The sequence below is a fragment of the Drosophila busckii genome, chromosome 2L (genome assembly GCF_011750605.1).
Source record: "Drosophila busckii strain San Diego stock center, stock number 13000-0081.31 chromosome 2L, ASM1175060v1, whole genome shotgun sequence".
NCBI lineage: Eukaryota > Metazoa > Arthropoda > Insecta > Diptera > Drosophilidae > Drosophila > Drosophila busckii.
The window spans coordinates 3,505,251-3,531,497 of record NC_046604.1 but is presented as its reverse complement, the minus strand read 5'-3'; the positions used below and the strand labels follow the sequence as shown (position 1 = coordinate 3,531,497).

Sequence of the window (26,247 nt, the reverse complement as noted above, 5' to 3'; positions counted from 1 at the left end):
AAAACAGCTGATCAGCTGCGTGCAAAATAAATAGCGGTAAAAATGGTAAACATTGCGAAATATTTTGTGTTGCTGGAAAATTTAAAATTTGAACATGCCTTGTGTAAGTATGATTAAGTTTTTTAGTTGTTTCAAGTTAGTAAACGCTTGACTGTTGCAGCAAAAAATCAAAATGATAAAGCCACGCCACAAACAGAAAATTGTTTAACTGAGAATCTTAGTGTTTTGAAAAAATATGTACAACTTGATGTAGCCAAACAGTTGCAGGAGCTGTGCGAAGCGTTCCAAGTCACTTGCGAGCAGACTGCAACGAGACTTGAGAAAGAGGAAACTTGTGCTTATATAGTGCGACTGCTGCACGTGTTGCACACGTTGAGCACAAACATAAATTTCCAAAGCGATGCCAAGGAGGACTTAATATCTGTGGCGCATCTCAAACTATGTATACAAACCACACAGGAGCTGTCTTATTATGCACTGCGCTGCCAACTGCACCCGGATTTTTATAACTCTGCTGTATTTAAAGCGGCACAATGCGGCGCCAACTCAAAGTGCGACACTAATTTGTTATTGCTGAGCATTAAGTGCATCACACAACTTTTGCACATACGCCAGTTGCACATAGCTAATGCCATGGAATTGGTGCAACGCGATTTCCTAGCGGCCTGCATAAGTTTGCGGGTAGCAGAGCTGACAGCAGCGCAGTCAACAGAGCTGCAGGCGGCATTAACATATTTGTGGCAGCATGAATCAAAGGCAGATTACTTTCGACATGTATTGCTGCTGAAGGCGACTCCAAAACTAAGCGCGCCTTTGGCCAAAGAGTTGCATCAACAATTGTTAAGCAAACTTGCTGCGCCACATGGCTTTGCCAGCTTGTTGGCAGCGCTGCAGCTGTCCACCGGGAATACAGCCAACACGCGGCAAGCAGAGATTGTGTCCAAAATAGTGGCGCAGCCAGGTTATAGCGCACAATATCAGCAACGTTTAATACAACAAATATTTGAATTTTGCCGCATGAATGTGGCACGACTTGATACCTTAAGCGCTGCTGTGTTAAGCCTGCGACGTCTTTACGAGCTGAACGCACAGAATCGCCAGCAAATTGAGCATATACTCTATGAGGATTGGCAGCCGCTGTTAGCGCCCGAAGATTTACTGAGCGGTATTATTATATGGCAGCAGTCAGAGCTTAGTGAACGTCTTCAACTTTGGCAGCAACTCTTTTGCAGTTCCAGTGTTGCCTGCTTACCCTGTGAGCTGCTAGTGCAGTATCTACCGCTGCTCTTACAGCTTTATCAACAGTTGCCCTCGCAGCAGAGCCTAACAGCGCTGATAACACGTTGTCTGGATAATCGTGAAGTTAAGCTGGAGCTTCCAGCGCTGTTGCAACGTTTATTTAGCTGGCAGCTGGTAGGCGAGCCAACTTGGCAAGCTCTACATGCGCGCATAGTGCTGCTGCCTGCTGCGGATACAGACTATGTAACAGCTAAGGTAGCGCCTGTGGACTCGCAGCAGCCGCAGGAGATATGCCGTGTGCTGCCTACGCTACTCATGGCTTGCCCAGATCATGCGCTTAGCTGCAAAGTATTCTTAGCTTTGTTAAGTTTGATTGTGGAACAGTTGGATGCAGCACAGAGCGCACCACAAGCGGCTGACCTCTTATCCTGCGAGTCAGAGCTGGCGCAGTTTTTGCAAAACAGGTATCAATTGAAGCTGGAGCTTTTGCTGGCGCTGCAGCAATTGGTGTGCCATGCGCCACTCAAATCACAACTAGCACTGGAGCAGAGTAAACCTTTTATAGCGCAAATAGCCAAGCTGTTGCGCCTGTGCCAACATCCAGAGGCAGAGCAAACGCTTTTGCTGTTGCTGCTGCTGCTAAGCGAACTGCTGGAGCGCAATGAGCAACTGCAGCACGCAGACTGCACACAGCGACTGCGTTTGCCACTGCAACAGCTAGCGGCAAGCAGCAAGAATGTGCTACTGAAACAGGCGCTGCAACCGCTGCTGCAGCTGCTCGTGGGTGACATACAAGCTGATGTATCCATCGACATAGGTTTCCAACGCGCACGTGAGTTAATGGAGCAACGTCAGCCACATTTGCAGGTTTATGGCATGCAAATAATGTTGCAAGCCATACGCAGCAAAGATGCAACATTTTTGGCGCAACGTCATCGGATCATAGCATTGGCGCTGGCCACATTGAAGCACAAGGAGTCCTACACATTTCTTAACTGTGTGCGTTTGTTTGCGGCGCTGGTGCATGTCATGGAGGCTGAGGTGCTGGAAATGCTGAGCGATGAGTATCTAGCGGAGACAGCGGAGCTGGACTACAGACTGGTAGTGGGCGAGGCCATACTAAAGGCAGCACAGGAGTTGGGTGAGCCTAGTTTAATATAAAGCAATTGATGTTTATACTGATTGTTTTATTTAATTGCAGGTCCTTTATGCTATCGCTACAAGTCAGTGCTACTCAATTGTTTTTTACATGGCGCACGCTCATCCCTCGATGAATTTCGAAGCTCTGCGTATGCAAACTTGGCGCAACTCTGCCGCTTGCTCAGCTACCAGGTGCACAGTTTCTTTCAGGAACTACTCCAGCTTATTGACAACGAACTAAGCACTGGTCGTTATTTGCCCGCCAAGCGTGGCGCTTTGTTGGTGCTCGCCGAGCTGCTGGCGGGCATGGAGAGTCTCTTGGATCATCAGGAGCTACTGCTGCCTATTTATAGATTATTGCGTGCTATTGAATCCGCTGAGAGTTGTGATGCCCAGATGCGTCAACATGCTGCTAATGGACTGAAAACGCTGAATGAGAAATGTCGTGAGCTGTTAAGCAAAGATCCCATGGAGCAGATGCAGCAAGAGATTCGTGTGTTTGGCATTAAGGAACCGCAAGCGGGCAAGCGTGGTCACATTCTAGAGTTAAATTAAATTAAGTTTACATTACTTAGATGCCCTATGTACAGAGTACAAAACTTTTAGTTTAGTTTTCATATTTTTCTAACAATTATTATTAAAAACAATAAACAATTATTTTTAAAAGACAAATGCATATTTTTAATGCCAATTGCGTTTTGAGTTCTAGTGCGCTTTACCAATGTCAAACTCTTGTTCGACCTTGTCGGCCATCATTTTGGCAATAGCCAAGCTGCTGGTGGCTCCAGGCGAAGGAGCATTGCGGCAATGCAGCACTCGCTTAGCCAAGGCGCCGCTGCCCACTCCGCGATCAAAGATAAAGTCATCCACTAGATTGCCATCCATATCCATCGCCTGAGCGCGTACGCCAGCTGGACCACGTTGAATATCGTACTCGGTAACTTCGGGTATATACTTCTGTAGCGCCTTAATCTGCAGATTGATGAAGGCCGACTTGGACATTTCGCTTAAGCCGAAGCCAATATATTTACTGGCCATCTTGATAAAGCCGGGATAGCGAAGAGCATCAAACAGTTCACCCAAGTGAATGTCGCCCCAGCTGTGAATTAGACATTTCTTAAGAGGAGCTTGGAAAAATGTTGTTGCACTCACGTGTAGCCTTCGCGCTTGAGCGCAAGCACAGCATTGGGTCCCAGCCAGATAGAGCCATCCATGCGTGGTGTAAAGTGTACACCAAGGAAGGGGAAACGTGGATCGGGCACGGGATAAATATTGCCACGCACCATGTGCTGTTTCTCCTTGGACAGCAGCAGGTACTCGCCACGGAAGGGCACAATGCGTGGTGAGCGCGGGCAGCCCGTCTTCTCAGCCAGCAAATCTGATTGCAAGCCACCGCAGGTCAACACATGACGTGTGCGTATAGTCTGACCTGGCTTGGAGCCTTGTATGGTGACGGGATAATCAGCGCTGCCCTCGTCCTGCGACTCCGAAAACTTTTTGACATTAAAGTCAAGGTGAATTTGACCGCCAGCACGCTTGAAATCCTCGCCGTAGTATTGTGTGACTAGAGCCCAGTCCACAATGCCTGTGTGTGGACTATGCAAAGCTTTTACTCCATGACAGTAGGGCTCAATCTCCTTTATTTGATCACCCTCAATCATGCGCAGATCAGGCACATTGTTCTTGATTCCGCGCTGATGCAGATCCTCCAGCAGCTTAACTTCCTTGGCATCCGTAGCAACTATCAGCTTGCCCACTTTTTTGTACGGTATACTGCGCTCGTCGAGATACTTGTAGGACAGATGCAGACCCTCCACGCAGAGACGCGCCTTCAGTGTGCCAGGCTTGTAGTAAATGCCTGCGTGTATAACTCCCGAGTTGTGGCCGCTTTGATGCATTGCCAGCTTGTTCTCCTTTTCCACAATGGCCAGCTTGAGGTTGGGATGGCGCAGCAGTATTTCACGCGCTGAAGCCGCGCCTACAATGCCGCCGCCCACTACCACCAGATCATAATCCCTGCAGTGCAAAAATTCGACAAATTCTCAGACGTTGATAAAGCTCAATAATTTGCTTGTCTTATCTCTGTTTACCCACCGCTTGCCACTGCCCTTGCCTGCTGTCATATGCTGCCAGCGTCGCTGTCTGTCCACGCTTTGATTTGCTGCTGCTGCGCTGCCAACGCCAGCGGAACGCAGAACCGCCACAGGCGCACCCAATTGTTTCAGCAGTTGTGACATTTTGCTTCGAATTTTCAAAGAACTTTCACTTATTAGCGTTAAAGACCTTGCTTGACCTTGCCCAAGCTCAAGAAATTTTTCGCTTGCTAGTTCTTGCGCTCAACGCACGCACACGGCTACAGCAATATAACTGAACAGTGGAAGATTTTTACGCAGAGAAAATATTAGGCCATAATTGATAGCTACAAGTGGGGGGGTTGTGGGTGTGCGGCAAAACAGCTGATTTGTTGATAAGCGCCGATGAACCAGCTCAAGAGCTGCGTAGTGAACCAATTCGATACCTATTGACCAAATGGTGGTTGTTTTCGGAGAAATCGAATTATTGTTATCGAAAATTTACCTGTTTGCTATACAAACATAAACAAGTCGTTTATTTATCAAATTTTATATATGCAATGACCAATGCCCTCTTTTTGCGCAGTGGTTAATTGCAGCTATAAATATGTGCGTTCGGACAGCTTATCCTTTCACAGGTAGGATCTGCAGTCAATTGCTTGCAGGCAATTTTGACATTTCTTTCTTGCAGATTTCCTTTCAGGCGCAAAGACTTGCTGCAACAATGGCAAGACTTTACACTGCGCGGTAACGATTGGATACCTTCAAAGTGGAGCTCTGTATGCAGTCGACACTTTCTGGACTCGGATTTTAGCAAAATCAAAGGTCGTAAAACGCTAAAAAAGAATGCAGTGCCCACAGTACGTGTGGCCGACGAATCGTTAAATGTTATTGTGGAGCAGGTGACGCTGTCCACAGACCCACTAGTTAGCAGCAACAGCAACAATGCCACAAATGTAGGCACAAAGAGCACATGTCGCTTTTGTGGAAATACCGCATTGAATTGTGTGTCCTTTGACAAGAGTTTGGAGCTATACGGCATGATACAGAAATGTTTTCCAACGCTGCAAATACTGAATGATGATACGCTGCCGCTTCCCAAGGATATATGTGACGAGTGCTGTAAGCAGCTGGAGCATTTCTCACAATTCTGTGATGTAGTTATGTTGGCTCAGACCGAACTGCAGCGCAAATATCGACGTCAACTGATGATTAAGCAGGAGCCAGTGGTGCGCGTAAAGCAGGAGGCCTGCGAAACATTGGATAATTTATTTCCCGATGAGCTGGATATGGGCTTGGATGACGCCTGCTGCGATCATGAACCAGGCGGCGATGATGAAAACGAACAAAAGTTTCAATTCTGCAATTTTCCCATGCTCAATGCACAGGACATTATAAACAATTGTGATATTATGGAAATTATTAATCTAGATGATCCGTTTATAAACATAGCAGATGATGCGGATGTTACACAAGCGCAGCCTGTCAACTCTACATTGCCTGTCGTGCCTACTGTGAATGAAATGATACAGTCCGAAATGCTAATAGAGGAGCACAACTATGCCAAGGAGGATTGGCAATCGCCATCGCTGCGCCAATATAAAAAAGAAAAAGTGGAGCCAGAGCTACCTGTTGCCGCTGCAGCAGCAGAGCCAGAGGCGCGCTCCACCAAACCCATTGTGACCAATGTCAGTCAGATACCAAATCCCATGCTCTGCGAGCTACTGCCACCGCCACCACCAGCAGCGCCAGCAACAACAACAGTTAGCAAGCCCAACATTGTGGTGCTCAACGACAGCGTCGTACAGTCATCTGCATTTCGCCTGCACAACTGTAATCTGTGCAGCACAAAGTTCTTTACGTCCGAAAGCTTGAATCAACACTATGCGCAGGCACATGGCACACCCACCTCCGCGCCCATGGTTAGCGTGCCGCCACTGAATTTGAATATGACTGTGGCTGAGAGTAAACTGGAGAGCAGCGCTACATTAACGCTGCCAACAGCGTTGACCACAACAGACTATTGGCAGGCAGAATGGCTGCCCGCGCAGCAGCAGCAGCAGCTGCCTGCCAAGAAAAAAATTGACATACTGGACATGCAGCGTAGCTTCCTGCATCATGATCTCATTAGCAGCAGCGCTGCGCTGCCAGCACCGCTCTTAGCCGATACGGCACCAAAAACTCAAAACTCTGCTTATGCCAAGCTGGCTGCGCGCTATCGACGCCTGCAGAGTAAGATGCGAGATATGAAGGCAGGCAGCAGCAGCAGCAGCAAGTCGACATTAAGACGCCATCGTTGCAGTCAATGTGCTCGTCGCTTTGTCAGCTTGATGCAGTTGCTCACTCATCGTCGACGTCGACGTCACTTTGTGTTGCCACCAACACGAATTTTTGCCGTCAAGTGCTTTGGTTGCACCAAGCTGTTCCACTCGCGTCTATCGCTGCGCCAGCACATGCGCTACATCTGCCAATCGCTGCCGCTGCGCACTGCGCGCCTGCAGCGCTACAAGTGTCGCCATTGCCAGTCCATCAGCTTCACCCACTGGCGCATCTATCGACGACACGAACTCAAGTGTCGCCAGCAGCGTCAGTCAAAGGGCAAGGGGCGCTGCAAACAAAATCAAATGCAAGCCAAACGCTGCCAAACTTCGCACAGCTGCAACGCTTGCCAGAAGGTGTTCAGCTCGCTCAATGGACTCAGGCAGCATCGGATTACGCACACTCTGGAGCGTCGCTACAATTGCAACATCTGTGAGCGCGTCTACAAGCGACGCAACGGTCTCTCCCAGCATGTCAAGGGCTACCATCTGCAGCTAAAGCCGCATCAGTGTCCAGTCTTGCCAGCATCACTATGCGCTCAAAGGCGACATGCTGCGCTGCCGTCATTCACTGCGGCTGATTCCGCAGTCGCAGCCAAAATAATATTACTTAGCATTAATATAAATGTGTAGATTTTTATAAATGAAAGAATATTCGAATATATCAGTACCAAGTAGTATATATAACATTACATTGTAATAAATGTGTAATATTCAATTGTAAGAGTTAAGTGCTTTGAATATAGGTATATATACAGGTGTCCATTATCTTTTATTAAAAGATCATAGGCTACAGTTTTTGGTGTATTTGAGTTTAAAAATAATGCACTTTTCATATTTTTGTATACTATAAATTTAATTTTACAAATATTCAATGCAAATTACGTTATATTTAAAATCAAATGACACTTTTTATAGTAAAAGAAAGTAGAAAACAAAAATATTTTAAAAGCAAATTTGATGTAATTTTCTTCGAAATTGTTTTATTTATTATTTAATGAAAATGCATTATTTTGAAAATTGAACAACTCGAAAATGGAACATCTACCCAATTGGAATATGAATTATACAGTGTATTCGTTTTGATTTTGAAATATTGTGTAGCATTAATTGTAAAATTTTAATTGAATTATACTCTCATATATGCTGAAGAACTTGCTGTTATTTATAAATAAAATAAAATCCATTACATTTTCGTTATATATACATTTATTTAATAGTTTAATATTTGCTTTAGCTTCGTACAAGTATAATATTGCTTTAACATCTATATCTGATATATATGAAAATACTGAATTTAATTAGAAAATTATATTCTCATATGTTCAACGCACACAATTGAAACCATATTTGTAAATTTGTTTAACACAATTATATACACAAGGCGAAAAGTCTGAATACCAAATAAACAAGCTCTATATAAAAAAAAAAGAATGAACTAAAAATGGCACTTAAATTTACAAAAAAGTTACAAGTTTAACAAAAAAGGGAAACACATTACCAAAATATAAAATACAGTAAATGTTTGTAAAACATAACATAAGGTCGCTTAAATTTAAACTAAAATTAATGCTTTTGGTATGTTTGTTATTACTGTAGTTAATGCATGTTAGATATTGTATGAATGATTAGCATGTAATTATGCAAGTGTCATGCGATTATATATATATTATGTATGTATGTGTGTGTGTGTGTGTAGCTATGTAGTATATGTGTGAAAGTCCTGCTTAACTTTTGCCCCGACAATGTGTGCTAGACTACAATTGCTTAATTTATATTAGAAAAAATTGCTGATATCCAATTTAAACGCAATCTATTGAAAGATAGCAGCACGCTGCTGAAATTGTAAACGTCGCTGGGCACGCTCCTCTTCCTCGCGACGTCGCTCCTCCTGCTCCTGCCTGATCTCATCGTGAAATTTATTTGTGCGCAGCTGCTGCTCAATCTTGGCCTCGAAGAAGTTCTTGGCACCGCTGACGCCCACTTGTTCCACATCGATTTCAGTAAGACGCGCCAGCTGATTAAGTCCCGACTCGCTGTCCAGCTCACCAGCGCCAGCCTTGCGATAAATCAACAAGAATTCGCGAAACGAGATTTTGCCATCATGATCCTCGTCCACCTCGGCAATCATTTTCTTTAGGCCCAAATGTGTTTGCGGTGCGCCCAGTTTTTCCATCATGAACTTGAGCTCATTCAGATCCAAGAAACCATCACGTGCCGTATCATAGCTGCAATGAAACCAAAAACCCATAAGAAACGATTAAAGCGAAATGCAAGAGAGAGACTGAGAGATAGAGGCGGGTGACTGGTCAATGTACGCTGGGTAATCGATACCCTCGTCAAGGTAGCCCCAATTTCATGCTAATGTCTGCGCTTTGAGTTGCTGCCCACTTTCGTTTTGCGACCTATGACACGGCAATAAAATTTGTGCAAGTAACATTGCAAATTATGAAGAAAGTGCATTAGGCTGAGTTTTAAAATTTATAATAAATATGACAAGCTGTAGTGAGTGTGCAGATAAAACAATTTTCATAGTACGGCATTTTGAGTACACATATTGTAATAAGATTGTATAAACAAGTCGAATAGGTTTTGGACTATTTTTTAAGCCTCTAATATGACTTCAATATTGAATTGAACTAATTATATTACTAGATTTAGTGTGAATTGATTACTGGAAATAGAATATATAAAGTCAATTTTGTATTTACTTAATAAATATATATATGGAATATGCACTCAAATGTTTACAAAACTGCTCAGTGCTGCAAATTTAAATTTCAATGCATTATTATTTTGCTTTAAATTGGGTTCACTGACCCAAATGGGCAATTGCTAAGGTTCAAATGGCAGTTTGAGCAGGAAATTGCGCAATGTAAAAATGTAAAACAGGCATTAATAAATAAAATATACATTAACTAATAGATTGTGTAATACAGCCGCACACACATGTGTGGCCGCCATGTGGCTAAAAAGAAAATGCAAGAAAAACTAACTAACTAACTGATAGAGGCATCGCGTGCAATGTTGGCAGATGAGCATTGAAAGTGTCGGAAGCCTCGACCTTGCGCGCAAGCGCAGGATGCGCAAATAAACGAGTCAAACTTGTTTGCGGCTAAAAATAATGCCTGTTAGCCAGACAAGATTGCAATTTGGAGTTAAATTCAGGTTGAGGCTGAGAGCTGAGCTGAGGCTGCGAGGAAGTTGATAAACTGGTAACTAGTTTAGCGTTTGTCAGCGACTAATTTGTACATAAATAATAACTCATCGATTACGCTTACGTTGGCATAACTTTCAATTTCAATTACTGTTTCAATTTTGTTTCAAATTTCACAAAAAAACAAACATTAGTCAGCTGCTAACTAATGTAATCAAAACAACAAATGAAGCTATTTTTTTTTCTTGTCACGCTTTCATTTGAGCAGAGGAGGGCGACAAATTGCGTGAGAGTGAAAGTAATTAAATGGCAAAAGGTATGAGAAGGTGTCGCCAGCAATCATTTAGGCAAGCAGCAACCAAAGATGTACAATTATTTGTTGTTATTGTTATTGTTGTTGCTATTGTTATTACACACAGCGCTCGCATTTAATTAACTACAATTGGCTTTCAGCTTCTGTTTTGCTGCATTGCGTCAATGTGACAATTGCTAGTCTCTATGGCTTGGTTTCAATATATTTTTTTTTATTTTGCTTTCAGTTTTTTATTACGTCTCATACTAAATTTAATTGGCTCTGTTAACACATGCTTATGATTAGTTTGTTTTTGCGCTAGCTTTGAGTAAATTGAACTCTTTTGAAATGTAATTCAATTGCTTGCACTACTTTTGTGGCGTCTACTACTTTTTAAATGGTAGTTAGTAGTAGAAAGCTTGCAGCTGTTTTTCTATGTTTTAATAGCAATAATGTAATAGTTACGCCTTAAATGCTTTATTTTTACAACAAATTGCTTTATCAACATTCCTTAAAAATGTTTCAAACTTTTAGTTTGGTTTACTAATTTCCTAAACCAGACCCTCTATGTAAATAACTTAGCATTTCCTCTATGCTAAATTTAGCAGCAGTTTCTCTCTCTCTCCCTATTCTTTGTACTTTTGCTCCACTTTGGCCCTCACGCAGCGCCAAATTTATATTTTGCTTTATCGATTTCAAAATTGTGTTTCCATTTTCAAAGGTTTTTATGGGCGAACTGGGAGAAAAATAACATAATGTATGTATATATTGTTAGCTTGCTTCATTGCATTTAGTTAGGCATGCGATTTAGTTTTTCTTTTGCCACAGTTCAACAACTAACGGGGTCAGCTGGTCATTATTGTTGGCGGCTGCTGTTGTGTTTGGACTGCCACACAGTTGCAATTGCAACGCTTACGCAAACAATATGCATTATTGAACCTGCGCTTGTTGTTGTTGTTGCTGCTTTTGTTGTTCTTGGCCTGCTCAACTTTGTTACAAACTGTTACAAGTTCTTTGCTTTAACTTTGTTGCCGTTTTTTTTATAACTACTTACATACATATATGACTTTGTAACGGTTATTTTGTATGCAAGTGCCTTTTGTGGATTTCTTCATGTAATTGCGGGTCTTTTATCTATTGTTAAGTCAGCTGGCGCGCATTGTACGCGTCCAACAAAAACAACAACAATATTCATAAAAAAAACAAATTTACTTAAAGTTGACGGCTTGCATACACAATTTGCTCAAACGAATTGGCCAACTGACTGAATGACTGCCTGAGTGCTGAGTGGACGGTCTGTTTTCATTTTGAAATTAAACATGCATCTCTGTATACTTTAAGTAAAGTATTCATGCACCTGTATATATATACATAGGTACAAATGCACGTATTTATATTTTTGTAAGTTTTGTGAGCAAGCGTTTGCTCTGAATAAATTCATAAATAAATAAAGAGCGGGCATTACTTAGCTGTCTAGGCATGACTAGAGCATACACTTTGAAAATATAATTTTAATTTATAAACAATATAAAAGCTTATTGTAAACTTTATTTCTTGATTGACAAAAGTGAGTCTATGTAACAAATAAAATTAACTTAAAGTTTCTAACATTTAACAAATATTTAAACTTTTTTGATTTCAAGATTTTGTAAGAGTAAAATGGGAAGCGCCTTTTGTTTTTCTCTTTTCTAAAAATATCAACGTGTATAACAAAACAAGTTTTTATTTTTGGCTTAAATAACTAAAAGCTCTTATTAAAGTTTCTAACTCTTAATAAGTATTTCATTTTTTATATTTTTGTGTAATTTTAAGAATTACTAAAATCCAAATCAATTAAAAAAATATGTAAGACAATTTCCAAACATTTTTTAAAATATGCTTTATGCTGCTTTGCTGAGTTTTTGAAATCAAAGAAAGTTTCTTGCGTAACCAAATTCTTCTCAAACTTATCACTGGCCACATAAAAATGCTGTTAAATCAAAGTTTAAAGCATTTGGCTGTAAATAAAACAGAAACACACATAGAAATATAAACGCTTCATAATTTTGTTGTTGCTGTGGATATTACGAAATTGGAGCAACATAAGCAGCGGAGCAATCACAACAACAAATAGAAGCGTTGCGTGGGTCGTCGTCATCTTTTTTTAGCTGCCACAGTGCGGCGCAAGCTGTGGCAACAATCGGAGTTGATAACAACATTGCTGACTAATTTGCCACAAGCAGCAGCAGTAAGCAGCAGCAGCAAATAGTATAGAAATTATATGAATCAACGTAGAGTGGTGTTAATGCATTATTCATAAAAAATATTACAATTTGTATTATTCAATTGGAATTTCCGCAATTGAGTGGATAATACTTGATAATGGGCTCACTGCATTATTATTTTATTTTATTATTTATGATGGCTTGACTATGACTATGACAATGTCAATTGTTGGCAGACAACTTGTCGCCAGGCACTGGAGCTCTGCAGCTCCTTGCCAAAGGTCAGTCTTTCGCACTCTCTGCCGCTCTTTCTCTTTTTCGCTGCGGAAATTGGAAGCAGCTGCGGCGGAAGCAAACATGCCAATCACTTGCAACACACTCAACACACAATTGGTGGCCAAAATAATGTTCAAATGTTGGCTGCATTGATGCGGCATAAACCTGTCTGCCCAAAGTCTAGGGGGGGGGTGGTGGTGTAATTGTCATGCAAACAACAATTGCCTGGCGCACACAGTTGACAAAATGATGTCAATGAACCTGCGTTTTGCTATTATCTGCAGTGGCGTAGTCTATGCAAGGGGGGTACGAAATTCTAAAAACTATTTACTAATAATTTAAACAAAGCGCAGTTTGTGAAAATTACAGCTGCATTCAAAACATAAATGCATGCATATCATAATTTCACTCAGCCCTCCCCTGCCCCTGCCCCTTTACACTTCTGACAGGAAGTTCGAGTACAAAAGCCACTGCTCTTATGCGTTTAAAATGTGCAACAACCCTTTTTAGTCTATGCAACATGCAATTTTTTGCATACAAAACCAAACGCATGGGTGTTGAGGGGTGAGGGGGTTAGCAGTTGCTAGCGCTGATAATGGGTGGTGAACGCGCGGCTTAATTAAAAGCTCTTTGCCACAGTTGCCATGATATGCACACACACACACACATTCAACATTCAACCCCCTTTCAAAAGCAACCCCAAACCATAATTGAAAGTGCGTATAAGTGATTTAAAGAGTCTGCGTGCTAAATTTGCCTTGAACCCAACTTGTAACTACAAAATTGCAGCATGAACATGGCAATGACATCATTAATTCAACATTAAAATGGGGAGCTAAACCAAGTGTGAATGGTATAAGTTAGCAGCAGCGCCTAAAGTCTTTGACGCCATAATTATAAAACATAATAGTATCAAAACTTAGTCATTTTTACCAAGTATTTTATAGTATTTTTTGGCTTGTAACTTATTAAATTATGGAGAATCAACTTTAATATTGATTTGTAATTTATAAACATTTAGAGGAAGTTCTTAAAGTTTTTATGTTTACTCTTTTATTATTTAGTGGCATAGCTGTTAGCTACAATAAATTCTGTAAATATACATAATAATCGAAAATATTAAACTCTCCGATCCTAAAGCATATTCAAATTGTATAAGAGCTTTTATTATAAAACGCTCTTTTCGATTCTTATTCTTTATTTTTCTATTCCCAATGTCTAGTTTATCTTGTTGTAAAGCTAACCCATTGCTTATCTCTTAAATAAGTTTTAAATGAAGAATTCATAGCAGGAAGTTTGCAAATAAAATGCGCAATTTCCTTCATATAAAATGAAATGCAGTGACGACTTGTATGCAAATATGTAAATTGAAAATGCAATAAGTCCCACCCACCCACGAGCTCAGACATTACCATACACACACACACACACACACATATATATATGTATATGTATTTGCTAAAAGTTCAAAGACAGCGAGAGGGCGTTGGGTGGTAGTTTACAGTAAAGTTTGTTTAGGGATTTGCAGTTTTATCAGCCGCAGACAGACGCCAACCCCCCGCCCAACACCCAGACATTTGGTCAGACTAGGGCGTCGCCATTTAAACCATAAATAACGCTGAGATGATGGCGCATAAATAAAAATCAATATCATTAAATAGCATAAGATGCCTGCAATTTATTGCCAGCGAACTTCTTTTGTTTTTGCTTTTCTTTAATACGGAAAACACAAACTGCAGAAAAATGGCGCATCCGAAAAAAACAAAGCAGGAAACTCAAATCTAGTACATGATGCTCATATCAACAACAACAACAACAACAACAACAACAAGTAAACAATTACTTTACATATTGCGTGTCCAATTATCGCAAGTGGAAACATAAAGCTCAACGCGTGGGCTGAGCACACACACACATACATATGCTATATTTGTATGCATGTATGAGTAAGGAAATTGTATTAGATTTCTTGGAAAACGCACGCATTGAAATAATATTAAATTATGCATAGACGATTAAGCAAATATTGTTGTGTTTTAATTATGTATAATTTACTTACTCTAGTTTATTTATTTGATTTAAGCAAGTGTCTGCCTCACTGCTGATCTATTCTCAGAAATATTAACAATAATATATTTTGTTTAATTTTTTTAGTACTGCGCTCAGCCAGTTGCTCAACTGTTGCTACAGTAGTCACTCGTTAAGCAGCTACACTTATTAATTTACAAATTTAGCGCATTTACTTTCAACAACAAATGCCAGCAAGTTTTCGTCGAAAGAGTAACAACAATAACAGCAGAAGAAGAAGAAGCTGCAGGTGAAGATTTCGCGTGTTTGGCATTTAGACTGGAAAATACTAGTGAAGCTAATATAATTACAACAAAAAAAAAGAATGAAAACGAGTTTAGTGCTGCGCATTAAAAACTAACAAAAGTTTCAAAAAAAGTGAATTAGAATTTTGTTATACCTAAATAAATTATATTTGTATTAAAATTAAATAGAATATTGTTCAATTAAATAGTTTTTTAAATATATTTTACTGCAGCTTTATAATCTGCTGGTCTGAGTTCAAGTAGTTCAAAAGTTAATTACATTTTGTTGAGATAAGCTTGTATAACAGGCAATTTGCAATTGTATTATTTAAAAAACTCAATAAACATTATAAAAAAATCACTCGTTTGACTTTAATTTCCTTGTTGCTTTAAATACTGCAGAATATGCAAAGATGTGGCCGTTTATCTGCAATATTCCCAGACATTGCGGTGCTTTTACTCTGCCGCTGCCGCTGCTGCTGCTGCTGCTGCTGCTTTTGGACTTTCGTTGTCTCTGCTTCTTCGCTGTGTTTACATGTGCAAGGCACGTTTTATTTGTTGTTGTTATGTTCTTTTTTCCTTTATGCAGCGCTTGTTTGACAACGTGCCAATTGCTGCTGATTGTGACCCAAATATTTGAGTGTGAATCATAGAGAGCAGTGCAAAGAGCAGCATCAAAGGACTCTGCATGTTATGCAAAGCAGATCAGAGGTGTTAATGGAAAGGCAAGCGGAGAAGGAGAGTAAGCAAATGCAGCTGTTAATTGAGTGTGTAACTAACATTAGTTCTTAGAGCGGAGAGAGACATAGGGAGAGAGAGAGCGCGCAGAGATGCAAAACAGAGATAAGCAGCAGCAAAGGGTTAGGCACGTAGTCACAAACGTTTATATCAAACATTTATATTTTTAAAGGCTTGGCACTTGCAGTTTGCGTAATTTCTTTGTGACAAAATTTAAATTCATGTTTTTTAATCACGCGACCCCAGCCCTTTTTGCTGCCCAGCTCTAACCCAAATGAAAAGAATGCAGAAGACAAAAGTAAATTTGGATAAACTAAGATAACTTATCATAGATTACGTGCCAAAGTAAATGCTTAGCACATACTTGTAGTATATAGTGTGATAATTTAATATTCTAGTAGCTGAGCTTACGCAAGCGATTTTTATATGCATCATTGGCTAGCACGGGCTATCGCATTGCAAGTAGACTAGTTTGGGCGCTTCATAAACAAACATAAACAGGCAGTGGCTAACCGCACGTTAAATTGAAACGAAATCTCAAGCTATTTGTAAGGTGTCAAAGCGAGACTACAGCCGTCCACCAAATGAGGAAGCAGCTTTGACTCACGCTCTTCACAGAGATTGGCACTGAGTCATGCTGCAATTTGCAACGCCGCATGCATTTTTAAAAGCTTAACTAGCAATAAGTTACTTACGTGTTGAAGGTCTTTTGGTATTCCTTGATTTGCTTGCGTGAGAACTCATGGAATTCGGTGTAGACATTGACCACCTTGAAATTGCGCACCGGCTCTACGCCCGCCTCCAGGGACTCCATTATCTCCTGACGCCTGTTTAGAATATGCGTCAACTCGGAGCTGTCCGTTGTTGTTGCTGTGGTTGCTGTTGTTGTTATGCTCTCATCCACACTATCATTGTGCGAAGCAGACGAGGCGTTCGAGGAGACCGACATGGCTTTAAATTAAATGTCGCTTGCTTTGTTGCTGTGCTGGAATTTTCAATACCACACCCTGATTGTGAGAGCGCGGCAAAGGCAAAGGACAGTTGTGCGGGGGCAGTTAAGGATACACACACACACACACCGACGCAGGCAAATACACACTTTATGCTTGAACACAAAGACAGGTTACGCTCACGCAAAACAAGTGCAAGTCTCTACTCTTATTTTTCACTTGCAATTAGTTTTAATTGTTTTTATTGTGCGTATTTAATTGTTTTCAATAAGACCGCCGTACAAATTTGCAGCTGTTATATAAAAAACATCCAAAAGCTAGCAATACAACACTTGTCCTTGCTGTATTTTTTTATATAAGCTTGGTTACTCTTTAATAAAGGCGCGCTAAAATCCTAGAAAATTGTCCGCGAAAAAACACCCACACGTCTGCTCAAGTCGTTTAAATGTTTACGTTTAAATTTAAATAGTGATGGCACGATTAATCATAGGATAGCCGATTAATGAAATTTGTTTGCCAACACATAATTTAAATCGATAAGGTGTAACCGTTCAAGCTAGCACATATAATCCATAATAAGAGATAAAATCGTGCGACCAAAATAGCAACACAATAACAATAAGTGTAAGCAAGATAGAAACAACGTAGCAAAAATGCGAGTATTATCTACAATGATAATGTAGGAGCAGCACAGCAATAAGCTGGCTCGCTCTTTTGGACAAGTTGGCAACGCGGGAATTTAAGTTTGGCACCATTTTTGAATTATGTTGTGGATTTATTTAACGCATTAGAAATTTAACAATACAACAAAAAAAACATGTAAATAATCAGAAGCGTAGATGTTTATGATAATCTACCGAAAACTTCAAAGCTGAATGGAAAATAATACATGTATTAGCTTTAAGAAATTATAGTAATACATAACTTACTGATATATGCAAGTTGACGTAGCACCATGATTCGAACTGAAGATAATAACCAAATTTTGAAACAAACATTTACAATTGACTATGTAACTTTGTGATCGCTTTTTGCTATCATTATCATATGTCCAGCTGCCCAACAACTCTTGCTTATCGCTATCCAAAGCCTTACCCTAAGAGAAAAAGCAAGTTAATTAAAGCTTGCAGATACTTAAGAGACTTACGTAGACCTCAAAGTTCTTGGGCGCGCTGTCTACGCATACATTGGGAGTCATTTCTTTTGCAATATGTGTTAGTCGTATTTCCTCTACGACAATTACATTGGACAGACGTAATGACACTGTTGCTTTACAACCATTAAAGCCGAAGCAGGATCCAGGTGATAAACTCTGTCGCAGCATATTTATGGGCGGATTAACACTGAAATCTAGACCGAGAAGTTTCTTGATAATGTTGGTTCCACCTATGGGATCCGCTGTGGCACGAATGATGCGTGCTCCTAGTTGTTCCGAAGCGTAGTTGACACGCCCTCGGGGCAAAAGTGCTGTATCTTTATTCCCACACGGTTGACTGGGCTTGAAGTTACATTCCAGCACCCATTATCCTTTTTTTTTATGTTATACACATTCATCCATAAAAAAAAAAAAAAAAAACAGACCACTAATCTTACGCTTGACCGTCGACTCGACAACTGCGTTTAATTCTCTCGAGTCACATTTTCCACAAGATAACTGTGCGTCGGCTGCCTGGGGATCTCCTGCAATGCAGTTCAAATTACTAGGTGGTTTACCGGACTGTATTTGCTGTTGCCGCTGGGAAAGCTGCAACAGATAATATGAGTTAAGTTCACATTTACATTTGATAAGTATTTACCGAAAGACAGACTACTTCTTCCCTTAGACGTGACACAGTTTCCAGGGTGTTCCGATTACCTGTCAATAAATGATGAAAAAATAAAAACAGAAGCCCAAATGTTGTAATATATATCACGCATATTCGCTTATTGCAAAAAATTGCTCTAAAATCCATTATATATTTATTGTGTTCTATTTTGGAAACTTTGATAATGTTATTTAAGTCTACTTAGATTTTTAAAACATGTAGAAACTTTATAAATACATAACAAGAGGGCATTTTTAAACAAAGAAACTTTTAGCGGACTTGCAACCAGTGCTGTACAATGTTTCATTCCACCATATCATTGTGGATAATACTCGCTTATTTGTTACGTTACTTTCTTCTCGCTCGCACCTATTACACTATTTTCTGCTATACTGCTCCCTTAATAACATTGTAGATAATACTTGCTACTCTTTGCCGTTATTTCAGATGCAAATGCAAACACAACAACAACGCTAGGGCTGCAAGAAGCGCAGCGAATATTTGTATCTTTTCTAAATCAATCACGTAAACTGTATAAAACTTAGCTTGACTGTTAAAATATCAAAAAATCTAGTGAACAAAAGGAAAGATTTTTTAAGATTGAGTGCTAAGTTAAAGCGCGTTTTATCGCGCGTCTGTTTGTGTGTGTGCAGCAATAAATAAAAAGTGCAATACAAAAAGAGGCTGAGAATTGATTTTTAACCAGTGTGAAGTGGCAATAGAAAAATGGTGCAAAAATTCCAATCGCCTGTGCGGGTCTACAAATATCCCTTTGAGCTGGTTATGAAGGTGTGTATCTTATTTGCAGTAGGCGTGCCAAAAGCCCGCCCTCGCCCTTTCCCCATATTTTTAAGCTGTGTGGGCGTCTAAGTGTGTGTATGTATTATTGTGTGTGTGCATGCGCCTGACGCGTGCTTTGTTAATACTTTGTTTTTTATTAAATAATATACATACACACATATGTATGTTTTTTGTAAAATATATAAATAAGCGCAATCCATTTTGCATCCAGCTGCCTGGCTCCTTCCGCCTGCATTTTATTTGAGCTGTCAGTTGTCGCTGTTGTTGCGCATCTGGTGCAAGATAAATAAAATTAACCTTGAAGCAGTCCCTCTCTTTCTCTCTCTTGCTCGCGCTCTTACGCTCTTTAAACCAATTGAGCAGCAAAAATATAGCTAATGCCACTTCATGAATGAAACCGCAACAGCCGCTTTTCTATCATTACCAATACCAATATGTAAAAGAATTAGGGGAGAGAGGCGTTGATGAAGACAGTCAGCTGCCCAGTTCGTGTTTCGCATGTTCGCCCCCCTTGCCCCCTTGACCGCATGCCTATGCATAGAGACACGCAGGAAATAAGCGATTATGGTACCCATTGTATGTAATAAACAGTAATCAACGAAACGAGACACATAACACTTGAGTACAAAAAGAAAGAAGCAGATAAATGCAGTAAAAGAGAGAAGAGAGTTGAAATGCCACATAACAAATTTTATATATACTCAATGTATCTTTATAAAGAAGAGAAATTTTGCTGCTTCAAGTTAGAAATAGGCGGTAACTGATAAACCATATTTTATCTATGCCCATGCCCAGCTGTTTTCCTCATTTAATTATCTAAAACTTGTGGTGCCAAAACCCACGTAAAATGAAATTCAGCATATGGCCATTAAAATTAAATACTATATTATATATTCTTGTTTCAATTGAATGATGAGCCTCGACGACAAACAAATTTATTATCAACGGAATTAGTTTACGAGTGCAAAAGCTTATAGATTACACAAAAGGCAATTGCAATACGACAAAATGTCATTGACTTTAAAAAGAACAAAAAACAAGGCAAATTTCAAACTCAATGCGCCTTGCCTTTGCCACATAGTAAGTCTCACTAATTGGCTTAACAGTAAAAGCTCTAATCGCTTTATAGATACGTCTAGCAGTCATCAAATGGTCACGTTTTTGATACTCATGCTGTCTATTTGGCTAGACGCAACTGAATAATCAGATTATGATGTATATACTATAAAGTAAGGTACATACACTTGCGTGATCATAAAGACAATTGAATAAAATATAATTATTACGAACTATTAACATTACAAATGCATATATGTCATAAGGAAAAATAAACCGGAACTCGTTTGCCTATTGTACATATATTTATTATAAATATAAAGCTGGATTTTGCACGCATCGAAAGCAATCTTTAATTATATTATATTGGAAAACCCAAAAATAATTTGAATGAAATATATAATAGTATATTATCTATAGATATTTATCTATTCTGCGTGACTGATTAAAAATTCTTATTAATACCATTCCCTTTTTATATATTCTATAATACTCGTAAACTATTAAAGTAAATTCTACGCAAATCAATTTTATCTAAGTTTTATGCATTAATTGCTAATGTGTACTTTATTTACTTATTCTTATAACAAAATACAGTTATTAATAAAGAGCCAATTAGTCATTTTAATTGACTTGAATTTATTGTCTAAAACGTAAAACGAACTCGTTTAAAATGTCAACTATTTTTAATTTCTAGCTGCAAGGGTGTTAATGGGAAGAATACATATGTATATTTATATGAATTGCTTTTATATATATGTACGCCTGTTATTGACATAACAGCTGCAAGAAAATAGAGTAAAGTGCAATGTCAAGGCTAGCAACATGTCGTTGTTGGCATGAAGAACGGGGAGCCAACCAGACAGTTGGCAGGCGTTATTACGCATACGTCACATGTGCCAGGCAAACAAGATATATAGTTAGTGTGTGTGTGTGTGGTCTGTTTGCATAGCTGCTATTTTTAAAGGCTGGGCGCCTTCGTAGTAGTCTCAAAAGTTATACACTCTCTGCGATTGCAGTAAATGTGCCTAATTGGCAATTCGCATTTTATATGAGTGCTGTGGCCCTCAGCTGTTACAACTGTTGTTGGCAGGACTACGACTACTAACTGGGCCATAAAACTGCTTGCCGCTCGAGTGGTTTATGCTGCTGTTGCGCATATAAATTGTTAGCTCATGTGGCTTTTCTCACACGTTCCGCACTTGCTGAATAATTAAAGGCTCAATGCCGGAAATATTGGGCTAGAGCACAACAAGTTGTCCACTTGATTACTTTTTCCCAGGCTAAGGCTATCTAGCGCACACGCGGAGACTGCCAACACAGCCAGCGGGTTCTCATTACCTTGAACTTTTGAAATATTCATGCGGCCTTTCTTAATCATCCATCGCGTGCAAGATATTTTAAAATGCCAGCGCTCTCAGAAAGGACACGAAACAAAAACCAAAACTTTTCATTGCAACACTTGAAAAATAGTGTGTACATCAAAATGAATAAAATCAATAAGTGCGAGCAACACACATTTCGTTATAATTGATATATTTTCCTTTACCTCTCAATCTGTTGCATTAGCTAACAAATTACAGCCGCACAATTGTGTGTGGCATGCGGCGTAAAAATTATTCTTTTGTTTACGCCCACAGCTTGCATTATAGTTGATTAGAGATGGCCGCGGGCTTCCTTTTCAAGGGCCCGACATATTACAATATTTATATATTTATCTGATTCGCTAAGCCGATTAACCAATGATCAGTATTTAGATCTCCGTTTTTTTACACGAGGTTTATTTCTTACAGTTCTCAGTTGTTTTTTATGTATTATTAAGTTACTATTTTTTGTATGTAAAGCTTTAACGCCCCGGGTATTCTTTAAAAAGAGCTGCGGGTCTCGAGCCCGTACAGGCCCATGGCCATCTCTATTGTTGATAATGAGCTACGAGTTGAGCGCAACAATATGTTTGTTTGACGTCACAATAGCAATGCTTAAAAGTAAGAGTATTGTTTATATCTATTTAATGTACGCATTTGCATGCATTTAACAAAATGCAGCTGCGTCATTCATCAACTTTTAGTCGTCTCTAAAGGTTTAACCATTTGAAAGGAATTCCCAAAATATATAGCTCATGTCGTGTCTTTTGAGTTAATTGAACATTTCTTTAATTTATTCTTTTTCTTGTTCACTTTTATTTGCAATTTTTGGAGTCTCAGCTAATAAGTTATCAAAATTCCAAGTGAACTGTTGAGGCTTATCCTTTGTTGTAGCAAATATTATTAGTAAAAAGTTTGGCAAATAAATGGTCGTGGCCCTTGGCCAAGTTCATGTGCATTAAGATAACATAAATTGGCTGCTGTTCAAGGACAAAAACTAAATTGGCCGCAATGTCTAGCGCGTTTACAAATATTCGCTTAATATAAGTTTGTATTAATGTAAATTTTAACAATTTTTATTTCAGGCTTATGAGCGTCGCTTTCCCACATGTCCACAGATGCCCATAGTGCTGGACTGCGAGGTGATTAAGGACGAGTCGCTGGAGAATGGGGCAAAGCGTAACACGAGTCGAAGATGCAAATTGGCTGTGGATGCGCCCTATATCTTCAAAAAGCTCATTGGCGTCGACTTTGTGTTCTTCCTGCAGCACAACTATTTGGATATGACAAATCGCACGCTGAGCATTGAAGCCGTCAATGAGAGTTTCTCCTCACGCATCGAGATCTTTGAGCGTTGTCGCTACTATGCGCATCCGGATAATTCAGAGTGGACATGCTTCGATCAGACGGCCACGCTGGATATTAAGAATTTCTTTGGCTTTGAGCATTCGATGGAGAAAATGGGCATGAAGCAGTATACACAGACGACGCTCAAGGGCAAGGAGATCATAGAGTTCTTTATCAGTCAGCTAAAGGAGGAGGGCGTTACACATGTGGAGCGCTGGGCGCCACCGCTAGATGCTGCAAAGCCCTCAAATGCGGAGTCACATCATGACATATTGCTCGACGGTGATTTCATAGCACGCAGCTTGGGTCAGCTGTCGCCCATGCAGGAGTCCAAGCTGCTGGAGCTGCGAAAAATGCTCGATGGTGTCGATGATCTGGAGCGCATGCCCAGTTATCAGACCATCTTGCGTTTCTTGTCAGCACGCGATTGGCATGTGAGCCAGGCCTATGCCATGCTCTGTGATTCGCTCAAATGGCGCAGCGAACATCGCATTGATGCTCTGCTGGAGGAATATAGTAAACCAGCTGTCGTTGTGGAGCATTTTCCTGGTGGCTGGCATCATCATGACAAGGATGGTCGTCCCATATATATTCTGCGCTTGGGTCACATGGATGTCAAGGGTCTGCTCAAGTCGCTGGGCATGGAAGGATTGCTGCGTTTGGTTAGTAAAAAGATAGAGCGAATACTTCTTCGATTTTAGTCCTATACATTTTTAATAATTTACTTTTTAGGCTCTGCACATCTGTGAGGAGGGCATACAGAAAATAAATGAGTCGGCAGAGCGTTTGGAGAAGCCTGTCCTGAACTGGTCCCTGTTGGTTGATCTGGAAGGTCTTTCCATGCGCCATTTATGGCGTCCAGGCATCAAAGCTTTGCTCTACATAACTGAAACCGTGGAGCGCAATTATCCAGAGACAATGGGACGCGTGTTGGTTGTGCGCGCTCCACGCGTTTTTCCCATTGCTTGGACTATTGTCAGCGCGTTTATAGGTAAAGTGCATGCTCAGTTTGTTTAATTGTTTTTAGCTTTAATTGTTAACTGTTTACAGATGAACACACACGCTCCAAGTTTTTGTTTTATGGACCAGACTGTGAGCATATGCGGGAGGGTCTGGCTCAGTATATCGATGAGGAAATTGTGCCCGACTTTTTGGGCGGTCCATGCAAGGTAAATTTGCTTAGTAGAAGGACGCTTTAGCCCACTGTAAATTGAGCAATAATTATATATCTATGTTAGCATAGCTGTTATAATTTGTATAAACCAACGATATATAGTAATACTATTTAATTCTTATTTGTTTTTTGTAAATTTGTTTAAACAAACATTTCCAACCATTTATGGGGCGCAACTTAGACGCGTTTAACGCATGTGGAGCAAGTTAATAAAAAATATTTAACGCATTGTTATTTAGCTGAATGCGATTGTGTAAGCAGCTTCTTAATCTCTCTCTCTCTTCACTTTCTACGCAAAAACAATTCTTCTATGCCAAATATTCACAAATATTCCATTCATGCTATAAAGTGCCGTTTATTATGCTTAAGTTTGTTCTTGTACAGTTCTGTTCTATTGTCCTTTGTTGCAAACTAAGTATGTCAAGTGCATATCCTTATCATTGTGCCCAGCGTCCGTGTGGTCCTTCACCAACAACAACAAGTCTATAAATGCTTAGAGCCAAGCAACTGCCACACTACAATAGTTTTATTTATATCAATAATTTCGTTTCAACTTTATGTTTCCTCTAGACCATGATACATGAAGGTGGTCTAGTGCCAAAGACGCTGTATAAAATGAATTCGCTGGAGGATCATGACGATGAGACGCCTGTTGCTTCGCGTGCTGCCTCCGCCTCTGCCGCCATGGAAGCTGTTAGTCAGGGCAAGCGCTTGTCTGCTGCACATCATCATGAACATCAAAATCTGTACAAGACCGTTGAGCTCAAGGCAGGCTTTGCACACGAGCTGCTTATACGCAATGCGGATCCCAAGAGTGTGCTCACCTGGGACTTTGATGTCATGCGCAACGACATGCACTTTACGCTCTATCGTGTCACCGAGGAGCTGCCCGATAAGCAGGGTAAGCTCTTAAGGCAAACCACTTTGAATGAATGTATTTGTTAAATATTTGTTTAAACCTTTTACAGATGCTGCCGTTTCGTACTTTGATCTGCAAGACTTTGTTGAGGGTGTCAACTATTTTAGGGAAGAGCCTACGCTAATTTGCCGCCACAAGGAGAGCGTGCAGGGATCCCATGTTATGCATCACAACGACAGCTATTTAATGCACTGGTTCAGTCCTTCAGGCGCTCAATTGAATTTGTTCTATGAAGTGCTCAGCTCGGTTAACTACAAGGGCTCCATGACTAGCCTGCAGTCCGCATTCTCTTCGAACTCATCGGCGGCCAGCTCGTGTCAGAGTCGATGATATGAGAAAAGTGCACAGGGTGGCGTTGACACGCAGGACACAACGACTCCCGGTGCACCAGGCGCAAAAGAGGCGCAGCTGGACTTGGACTTAATGTCTGGCACACTGATGGAGAAGAGTTTGAATCTATTTGATACACCAGATATATTTTTTTAAGCCACAACAACAAATTTGCAATCTCGTTTTTAATTTAGCCAAATATTTTAGTTTATTTTTGTAATTTTTGTGCACGTCTTAGCCATTTAATTTGGTCTATTTATATTTGTAATAATGTTAAGTCAAAAATGAAACTTATAATTAGAACTTATATGGGGTTGTATAAAAAATTAAAAACATATGAGAATTGTAGTATCACGAACATTTTAAACATTCATTTAAAAGCGTCAATTAGTCTATTTTTACCAAGTATATATTAAAGCAGCTTATTATATAACTATAAACATATATGTATGTATATCACATAAACAAATCAACGTAATATTTGTAGCGCAACTGATTTTATATGGCTTTTTATAAGAGTAGCAGCAACAAATCGAAATTATGCCTGAAAATTTTAAATGCTTCTGACACTAGAAAGCAAAACAAATTATGAGATTAACATAGAAATATCTAATCAATGACTACATGTTACCTAACTAGTTTAATTCTAATCTTATGAATGTAAAACGAAAAAAGCGCCAAGATTCATCTGCTTTAGTGTAGTGGATACAGTTCAGTTCTTTTTGCTGCAATAGCGATTAAATTTAGCATTTA

At 39.9% G+C, this 26,247-nt stretch overlaps 6 protein-coding genes across 6 annotated transcripts; 3 read left to right on the top strand and 3 right to left on the bottom strand.

The window, feature by feature from the left end:
* The first annotated feature begins 42 nt into the window (after window positions 1-42).
* On the top strand, window positions 43-23,857 carry LOC108603039 (transport and Golgi organization protein 6). Its single transcript, XM_017991500.2, has 5 exons — window positions 43-103; window positions 161-2,380; window positions 2,441-2,970; window positions 15,749-15,752; window positions 23,846-23,857. Exons 1-3 carry the CDS (start codon window positions 43-45, stop codon window positions 2,932-2,934), a joined length of 2,775 nt encoding a protein of 924 aa, XP_017846989.2. The 3' UTR covers window positions 2,935-2,970; window positions 15,749-15,752; window positions 23,846-23,857.
* LOC108607454 (L-2-hydroxyglutarate dehydrogenase, mitochondrial) lies at window positions 3,041-4,804 on the bottom strand. The gene is made up of 3 exons (XM_017998291.2): window positions 4,474-4,804; window positions 3,532-4,395; window positions 3,041-3,478 (listed from the first exon to the last, which is right to left on the bottom strand). Exons 1-3 carry the CDS (start codon window positions 4,614-4,616, stop codon window positions 3,085-3,087), a joined length of 1,401 nt encoding a protein of 466 aa, XP_017853780.1. The 5' UTR covers window positions 4,617-4,804; the 3' UTR covers window positions 3,041-3,084.
* Window positions 4,988-7,430, top strand: LOC108607452 (zinc finger protein 252). Its single transcript, XM_017998289.2, is given in 3 exon segments — window positions 4,988-5,089; window positions 5,143-7,288; window positions 7,290-7,430. Coding segments are annotated over 3 exon segments (2,301 nt in total). The 5' UTR covers window positions 4,988-5,018; the 3' UTR covers window positions 7,374-7,430.
* Window positions 8,294-17,139, bottom strand: LOC108607457 (EF-hand domain-containing protein D2 homolog). The gene is made up of 2 exons (XM_017998293.2): window positions 16,444-17,139; window positions 8,294-8,997 (listed from the first exon to the last, which is right to left on the bottom strand). Exons 1-2 carry the CDS (start codon window positions 16,695-16,697, stop codon window positions 8,583-8,585), a joined length of 669 nt encoding a protein of 222 aa, XP_017853782.1. The 5' UTR covers window positions 16,698-17,139; the 3' UTR covers window positions 8,294-8,582.
* LOC108607456 (SUN domain-containing protein 2) lies at window positions 17,477-18,220 on the bottom strand (the record flags this gene model as incomplete). The annotated part of the gene is made up of 3 exons (XM_033293982.1): window positions 17,477-17,569; window positions 17,628-17,794; window positions 17,846-18,220. Coding segments are annotated over 3 exons (570 nt in total), but the record flags the coding sequence as incomplete, so codon positions are not given.
* LOC108607453 (protein real-time) lies at window positions 18,990-25,706 on the top strand. Its single transcript, XM_017997487.2, has 6 exons — window positions 18,990-19,292; window positions 22,810-23,733; window positions 23,804-24,062; window positions 24,122-24,240; window positions 24,816-25,146; window positions 25,214-25,706. Exons 1-6 carry the CDS (start codon window positions 19,230-19,232, stop codon window positions 25,492-25,494), a joined length of 1,977 nt encoding a protein of 658 aa, XP_017852976.1. The 5' UTR covers window positions 18,990-19,229; the 3' UTR covers window positions 25,495-25,706.
* The last annotated feature ends 541 nt before the right edge of the window (window positions 25,707-26,247 follow it).